Below are 8,887 nucleotides of genomic sequence, written 5' to 3'. Positions count from 1 at the left end.
AATAAAATAGAATAGTATCAATTGGTAGGAAGTTTTTCTATTCATCTTGTGGATTTAACTTTCCCATAACTTTTCCTCTCATTCCCCCTAATTGGATTTAGTTCTACCCTCTGGGGTTAAGCAGAACAAACCTAAATCTCTTACACTTGTTTGCCTTGCTACTTTGGAGACAGCTATCAGGTCCACAGGAGACTTCTCTTCCCTAGGTCAAACACCTCAGGGTTCATCAGCTGATCCTCATAAGCATGGACTTCTTTTTTTTTTTTTAATTTTTTTTTAATTTTAAACCCTTAACTTCTGTGTATTGGCTCATAGGTGGAAGAGTGGTAAGGGTGGGCAATGGGAGTCAAGTGACTTGCCCAGGGTCACACAGCTGGGAAGTGTCTGAGGCTAGATTTGAACCCAGGACCTCCTGTCTCTAGGCCTGGCTCTCAATCCACTGAGCTACCCAGCTGCCCCAAGCATGGGCTTCTGATTCCCCTCCTTTGGATGCTTTCTGGCTTATCAATGGACTCCCTGAACAGTAGTACCCAGACTTGAAAATTTTACTGAATGTTTGGTCCTCCTGGGCTGATTAAAGTGGAATGATTTCCCTGCTCATTTTCTTACCCTCTTCATGCAGCCTAAGACTAAATTCGATCCACCCCTCCATCACACCCGGCTGTCATGTAGCGGTACATTGGAAGGATCAATGAGTTCAATTAAAATCTGGATAAATTCCTGGATGACAGAGGTATAATGGGCCACAAAAAACAGTTGTGCTGACTGGGGCTAAGAACCTCCTTGGTGGTTAGAACCAAATTCACACTGTGTAGCCATAGACCCCACCCCACTTATATATCTTCTATGTTCCCAATGGTTTAGATGCTGTCTCCTCTATTAAAATGTAAATTCCTTGAGGACAGAGGTTTCCCCCCTCCCCCTTCCTTGCATTCTCAAGACTCAACACCATGGATTTATTTATTTATTAATGTGCATTTATGTGGATTAATTAATGAACGTGTGTTAGAGCAACTGGGTGGCTCAGTGGATAGAGTGCTAGGTCTAGAGTTGGGAGGATCTGGATTCAAATTTGACCTTAGATACTTTCTAGCTTTGTGACCCTGGGCAAATCACTTAACTCCAATTGCCTACCCCTAACTTCTCTTCTGCCTTGGAACAGATATTTGTATCAATTCTAAGGCAGAAGGAAAGGGTTTAAATTTTTTTTTTCTTAAATTCAATTATGGAAGTCTAGGCCAGGACTGGCATAACTGGCATAAACCTTTGATTGGCAAGGAAGAAGCAATTAAAGAGAACAGCGTGACAAGTTCAGGGCCAGGGACCTTTTGTCTCCTAGGATCAGAGTTGAAATTGGAGTCAAAGTTAGGGTTAGGACAGGGATCAGTCATACAGTAAACAGGTCTTTATGAAGCCTTTGTTATATGCCAGGTAAGTGCTGGGTATCGATACCACGATGAGCAAATCTCTAGGCCTGGCTCTCAATCCACTGAGCCACCTCAGTGTCCCCAGCATTCTCAGTTCTAAGGGGAGTCCCACGGAATTTACTACTCTCTAGTTCAGGGTTCTTTTTTTTTTTTTTTTAAGTCCACGAGTTTAAACACGATAATGATAATAATTGATCTTCTTTGCAATCCTATATTATTTCTTTTTTTAAATTATTTTTATTTTTTTAACCCCTCACCTTCCGTCTTAGAGTCAATACTGTGTATTGGCTCCTAGGTGGAAGAGTGGTAAGGGTGGGCAATGGGGGTCAAGTGACTTGCCCAGGGTCACACAGCTGGCCAGTGTCTGAGGCCAGCTTTGAACCCAGGACCTCCGGTCTCTAGGCCTGGCTCTCCATCCACTGAGCTACCCAGCTGCCCCCCTATGTCGTTTCTTATGCATTGGAAAAACACGATTCTGGCTCTCCAAATTGTGGTAATGGATTGTGATGGAATTCTACAGCCCCGCAAGAAGCGATAAGCAGGATGATTTAAAAAAAAAAAAAAAACGACTTGGAAAGAACTACACGAGTGAACTGAGAAGAAGCAGAAGAGCATCACCCACAGCCACAGAATGAATGCTGGGAGAATAAACTGTCCAAGCGCCCTCCAGAAAACGAACTGGAGCGAGAACCCGAAGACTTCGTTCCTGTGAAAGGCGGGGCGGGGCCGGACCTTTGTGGTGGGGTTTTATTATGTAGATATCGTTAATAGGCTGGATGTGCTTTCCTTGGTGGACGCTCTTCTTTTTCTTCGTCTATGGAAATGCCCGCTTTATTTGGTCTTGTAAAATCTGGAATCTCCAAAGGACAGCAGGATTCCGAGAAAGATTCCCAGACTGACCCGCGACAAATAGAGAGGTTCGGGGGAGGGTCCAGATGGGCTCTGGATGGTGAAGGGGACCGTTGGCCGCCTGGCCTCTCGGAGGGGGTGGGGGTGACCCCGATGAAGGCAGATAGATGGATGAGAGACGCGGACTCCGGGAGACCTTCCTCAGCTGCTGTCAGGTTTCTCCTGTGGCTAGGAAAGTTCCCAGAACCAGTCGGCTCTGGGTGCGAAGGAGGCCCAGAGAATGCGACGGAGGTGGCAGCCCCAGGCCTCAGGCCCCCACGCTCCGAGCCTCAGTTGTTTATCTTGGCCAGTGCCGGGTCCTTGGCTAACCCTACGAGGAAGAGTTGGAGAGATGGCGGAGGGTCGGGTTCCGCCCGCGCCTCTGGACGCTGAGCGCCTGGCCAGGGCGCGAAGAGAAGGCGGGGAGAAGGGTGGGGCTCGGGCCAGTATAAAAGATGGGTGCTCCTTCGAGGCGGGTCACCGCGGAGCGCACTGGCGGCAGAGGTTGGACGGGAGCCCACCCTCACAGCGCTCCCCTCTTTGAGATCCTGCCCGAGGTAAGATCTGTGCCACTTCCCCCCTCCTCACCTCCTCTAGGTTCAGAGCTCCTTCGGCGCCCCCAAGGCTCCCCAACGCTCAGCAATCAGTTGCTTCACCTGTCAGACTTTAAAAGCATCCGAGTAGCAGCGACTCCCTCCCCTCGCTTCCCTGGGAGATTCGGAAGCCTGGTCCCCATTGGGTGCTCAGCTGCCCTTAGCCCAGATTCTCCCTAGCCACCCCTGCAGCACAGGGACCCTGATGTCCTGCCCAACCAGCCTTTGCACTCTCAGAGACTCAGCAGTTCGGGGCTCCAGCTCTGCCTCCTGGGCCTCCGAGTATTTCACGCCGCCCCCACTAATCCTAAAACGCTTCTCTGAATCTTCAGAGTCTCCCAGAGGCCCGCAGCCCTTACACTTCGGCGATCTGAACCTCTACCTTTGATCGCAGTCTCTCAACTTCTATGCCCAAGACAGGGGATTTGAAGGAGCCTCCGACTCTGGCTTCTCCCCTCTCCTGCCCTGCTTCTCTCCCCGCTCCCTCCCTCCCCCCACCTCCAGGTCCACAGTCTAAGCTAAAGATAGCAGAGTCCCTCCCTCGAAACTACTCCGGGACCCCCTGTTTCCCCATTTTCCCTATAGTGACTGCCCCTTCTCTACCTCCCCTTCCCCCATTCAACCACCCATGAGCCTAAGCAACCTTACTTCCAGCTCACCATCACTCCTTTCCCCAAATGCTTCGGTCAGGGTAGGTTACCAGAGAGAGGGGTGAAGGAGCGCCGGATCCCTTGGTCTCTGAGACTGAGCTGGGGGGTCCTGACACTGTCAGCTCCTGAGCAAAAGGGGACTCGGGGTACACAGGGGGAAAGAAGACTGGGTTTGAAGCAAGACAACTGGAGTTCAAGGCTCAGCTCTGTCTCTTGGAAACTATAACCTTAGCCTTTAATTCACTTAACTTCATTATCAAAATTGGACCAGATGGCCCAAATTTGTAAGATTGGACTAGGAGGCTGTTCTCATTCCCAATCTATGGAGCTATAAAAGAGGGTCGCTGAGGACCTGGTAGCCTTAGGATAAGAATTCTATCCTATCCCCAGAATGGTGTTGGAGGATATGGGGGGGGGGCAAGTCTTTGAAGGACAAGGCCTGTGAGGCTCAGGTTCCTAGGTCTTCTAGGAGGTGAGGGTCAGAGGACTAATGCCTGCCTTTGTCTGATTCCTCCTAGTTCCTCTACAAGAGAAGTCACTCATAGAGTTAGCTGGCTGAGAAGCAGAGTCTGACAACAGGACCTCAACATGGCCCAAGTGTGTTGCCTTGGGCTGCTACTGATGCTGCTGGTGGCAGCTGTCCCTTGGACCAAGGGGATAGAAGATGGTAAGCCAGGGGTGGACTCCACAGACTACTTACCCACTGTCCCCATGCCTTCTTCCTGACCTCTTCCAGAATGCACCCTCCCATCATGGCCTTCACCTAGTCCTAAAATTGATCCTCCTCCCTTGTATGAGCCTCTCCCCTATTCTCTTCTTGACCTAGATTGGTTCTCTGTGAATGTCTCCCAACTTTTTGTACACATCTCTTTCTTTCTCTTCATGGATCTTTCTCAGCCTCTGTTTCTCCTCTTGATTTTCTGTAACCCTTCCCACATCCACTGTTCCAGGTCAAGACCCCTTCTCCCCATCCCATCAGTGAGAACAATTTCTTTTTAGGCTGTTCCTATTTCAGCTCATCTATCTTTTTGACCCTAATGGTCATCTCTAAGGTTGAGGCCATCTCTCCCTGTTTCAGCATCTCTAAGATCTTCTTGTTTGCTTTTCTTTATGGTGTCTCTATCTTGGTTTTTCTCAATCATCTTCTAACTATACACTGCCACACTGGTTCCCAGGTTAGTGTTTCCCTATCTCATCATCCCTGAAGCTTCTTTCCTTTACAGTTCTCAGTATGTCTCTGTGTGTCTGCCTGTCTTTCCCTTTGACCCTCTGTAACAAACCAAACTAGCCTCTGTTTCACCATCCCTCCATTCTATGTCCAAGACCTCCATTCTCTCTTTGTGTCTCTGTGTGCCTCTGTTGAGCATCTTGCAGTTTCTGTCTCATCTCTGACTCTCAACCATTCACCACACATCACTAACTTGACCCCCTCCCAACCCAGTATTCTTGAAATGCCCCTCTTCTTCATTCTATATATCTGTCTTAGGGTCACTCTTTCTTTTTGTGTCCTTAACTTTAACTCTCCCGATAACATTCCACATTCCCAGGTAAGGATTTCTCTGCTCCCATATAGGTTTCTGTCTCTGTGTGGATCTCTCTCCAGTTCCTTTTTGGCCTCTCCAGACCTTCCTCATCTCAGTCATCCTGAGACACTCTCCCTTCCCTCCTTTCCCCTTTCCTGTCCTCATTACTGGGTGTTTCTTCTTACAGACACAGACACGAAAGATGGAGAGAGGATCATCCAAGGGGTGGAATGTGACAAGAACTCCCACCCCTGGCAGGTGGCCCTGTTCAGTGGAAATCAGTTACACTGTGGTGGAGTGCTTGTGTCAACGAACTGGGTACTCACAGCTGCCCACTGCCAGATGAAGTAAGGCAGCAGTGGGGAGGGTACTCTCTTTTTGTCTTTCTCTTTGTTATTTTCTCTCTCTGTCTCTCTGTCTCTCTCTCGCTCTCTGTTCTCTCTCTCTCTCTCTCTCTCTCTCTCTCTCTCTCTCTCTCTCATTTTGTCTTTGGATTTCTGCTCTTTGTTTTTCTTTGGGCCTCCCTTTCTCTGTCTATTTCTCTCTGTCTGTTTCTTCATCTTTTGTCTTATTTTTGTATCTGGCACTGGCCCTGGCTCCATCTTTGTCTCTGGATCTCTATGTCTGTTCTTTTAACTATATCTCTGTTCCTGATCCTATCTCTCTTCGTAATTTGTTTTTCTTTCTGTATCTGCCTTTGTGTCTCTGATTATATGTCTCTGTGTCCAGCTTATCTCTTTGTGTGTGTGTTTTTCTCTGTCTTTGTCTTCCTGTCTCTCTGCATCTGTCTTTCTATTTTTTGTCTTTATTTGCCTGTCTCTCTGTATGAGTTGTACAGTCAACAGTATAATGGAAGGAATAATGAATGGGCTTGAAACCTACAGCCCTGGGTTGAGATCTGATCTCTTCTTCTCAGTTTCCCATTGTGGGTATAATAATACTTCTACTACCTACCTGACAGGATTGGGTGGATCAAACAAGATAATGAAGGAGAGCTGAGAAAATGTAAGAAATTGTTACCATTGTTATTATTATTATTTTTATCAGTACTATTATCAGTGAGGAAACTGAGCCTTAAATAGGGGCAGTGACTTGCCCAAAGGCACATAGTGAGTCAGCTCCAAATGATCTTTGTGTTTCTGTCTTTCTCTTCTGGTCTTTAAATGTTTCCTTTCTCTTTTTCCATTCTTGCTTGTCCATCTCTCTGTCTCTCTGCATCTCTGACTATCTCTGTCCCTTTGCTTCTATATCTCTCTCTGTCTTCCCCTAGATCTCTCTATTCTTTTTCTTTCTCCTTCCAGGATCTTAAGAACATAAGAATTTAGAACTAGAAGACACCTTAGAAGTTCTCTGGTGCAGAGATTGTTTGTCTTGGTTCAACATTAGTGCACAGATTTTTGAGGGGGTGGAGACTGTGATCTTGGATGAGGAGAGATATTTTCTCTAACTTTAAAGTGAAATTTAACATTTCCTTCAACTATGAAGGTGATAAGTATTCTGAGAAGGGGTCCTGGGCCACCAAAGGGATCCATGACACAAAAAGATGAAGAATTCCTGCTCCAGACCAACTCCTTTTTATAGAGGTAGAGGCTAAGGTCCCTCCTGAGAAATGAAATGATTTGTCCAAGATCACCCAGTTAGTAATTGCCAAGAGTTAGAAAATCAGTTTCTTGTTGCTGTTCCTATCTCTGATGGATTCATTCACCTATTAACTTCTCTTCTTTCTATATCTCTGTGAATCTCTGACTATTGCTTTCAGCCTTAATTTATCTCTAATGTCTCTTTGACTCCGCAGTAGATACAATGTGCATCTAGGCAAACACAGTCTGCAAGGAAACGAGAAGGGGTCCCAAGTGATACCGGCCACCAGGTCCTACCGGCATCCTCAATACTCTACTGTGACCCACGTCAATGACTTCTTGCTGATAAGGCTATCGAGGCCAGCCAGGATAGGGCCCAACATTAAGCCTATCACATTACCCTCCCGTTGTGCTCCACCTGGCACCTCCTGCACTGTTTCTGGCTGGGGTACCACCACCAGCCCAGATGGTAAGTCTGTACCATCGGACACCCTACTGTCCAGCTCGCAAGAACCCAAGTATTTTATCTTTTCAGTGGTCAGAGATCCAGGAATCCAACTTTCCCAGCCTTTGGGGACTCAAATATCCATCCATTCACTATAACCCTCAGGGACCCAAGCATCTAACCTCTCTAGCCCTTAGAGACAAAGGCATCCTTCAAACCCAGTTCTCAGGGATCTAGACCTCCAACTTCCTTCCCAGTCCCTAGGAACTTGAGATATAGTGCCCTTACCAGCCCTTAGAATTCACCTATTGCAGCTCCCAGGGACTCAGTTAGCTAATGCTCCTGATCTCTAGTTCTGAAGGACCAAGACATCTAACCCAATTAATTACCAGAGCCCCTCAGGCATATCACAATCAGACTCTCCAAGGGTTTGAGAATTCACAGGGACCATAAAACCCAATGGATACATGAAAGACATCCCACTTTTAAAATATCATAGTGTCAAGATCAAAGATTTAAAATCAAAGGGCAAGGTTAGAGGTGAACTACAACCTTTTCCTTTTATCCAGATTCAAGACTCCTGGCACCCAAGTGTCTAAGCCTCCTATCAACTCTTGATTGTCTATTCTTGCCCTCCTAAAACCCCAAGAAGCCCAGAAATATGGTCTGTCACCTAAGTACCTAGTTCTTTATCCCCTATCACTTGGGGACTGAGTTATTTAGCCCTTCTAGTCTCATCCAATTGTTCAGCCCCCAGTCACCATACTCTGCCAAGAGTTGGTGGGGGGATCATCTTGGCACCAGGGCCCTTGGAACTCAGGCATCTCATTTCCATAGCAATTTGCAAAGACTGAACAATTCAACCCCCTTATCTGCTTCACCCCTGGGAGTCCAGCCCTGAGATGCCACATTTTTTCAGGAATTTAGACCTCCTGCCCTAACCACTAACACTTTCCTCTGAAGAACCATCCATGTGAGACCTTCTCTATCTGCTCCGTGACCTTTAACAAGTGAGCCTGAAGCTCCTTAAGTCCACATTGTCCTGGTGGAGGGACAGGCATTCAGGACCACCAGAGCCTATTACCTAGATACCCAGGCACCTGAGCTTTCTTTCCTGCTACCTCTAATGCTTAGGGATCAAATCTCAACCTTCATGCCCCAAACTCACATTCTCCTTGGGAACCAGAACTTTCCAGTTCCCCAGTCTTTATCCTTTAGGGGTGGTATTGTCTAACCTCACTTTCATCTACATTAGAGACCTATATATCAAGCAACCCTAGCTCCAGGCTCATAGGATGAGAGCAGTTCCGACTCCCCCTACCTGCCACCTTGAGGCATCCTGCTTCCTGCTTTATGAATGACTATTCTCTTCCTGTCCCACTTTCCCCAGTGACATACCCAGATAAGCTCCAGTGTACAGATGTGAAACTTATCTCCTTTGAGAAATGCAAGAATGTTTACAAGGATCTGTTGAAGGAATCCATGCTGTGTGCTGGCATTCCCGGGTCTAGTACCAATGCTTGCAATGTAAGTGTTCACCCTGTTCTGCCCCCTCCTCTCCACTTGGGTATACATTTTTTTTCTTTTTCTTCTCTCACTTTCTCTTCTCTCTCCTCTCTCTGCCTTGAACAAACACTACAGATGGGCAGTAGGACTAAGGACTGAAAAGAAGGAAGAGAGAGGTCTGAATTACATTTGGGAAATCAGACACCATTTTCAAACTTCTCCGTGAAATCTCTCTCTCTCTCTCTCTCTCTCTCTCTCTCTCTCTCTCTCTCTCT

General features: G+C 47.0%; 1 protein-coding gene across 1 annotated transcript in view; it reads left to right on the top strand.

Moving 5' to 3' along the window:
* Positions 1–2,802: 2,802 nt before the first annotated feature.
* Positions 2,803–8,887, top strand: part of KLK7 (kallikrein related peptidase 7) — a 49,042-nt gene continuing 42,957 nt past the window's right edge. The window contains exons 1-5 of the mRNA XM_044671026.1: positions 2,803–2,872; positions 4,077–4,225; positions 5,269–5,428; positions 6,877–7,130; positions 8,497–8,633. Coding sequence (XP_044526961.1) covers positions 4,147–4,225; positions 5,269–5,428; positions 6,877–7,130; positions 8,497–8,633 — 630 coding nt within the window. The 5' untranslated portion in view covers positions 2,803–2,872; positions 4,077–4,146. The remainder of the gene's footprint in view (positions 2,873–4,076; positions 4,226–5,268; positions 5,429–6,876; positions 7,131–8,496; positions 8,634–8,887) is intronic.

Source organism: Gracilinanus agilis, chromosome 3 (assembly GCF_016433145.1).
Source record: "Gracilinanus agilis isolate LMUSP501 chromosome 3, AgileGrace, whole genome shotgun sequence".
NCBI classification, from domain to species: domain Eukaryota; kingdom Metazoa; phylum Chordata; class Mammalia; order Didelphimorphia; family Didelphidae; genus Gracilinanus; species Gracilinanus agilis.
Note: the sequence above shows the minus strand (reverse complement) of the source record. Positions and strands in the feature narration are given on the sequence as shown.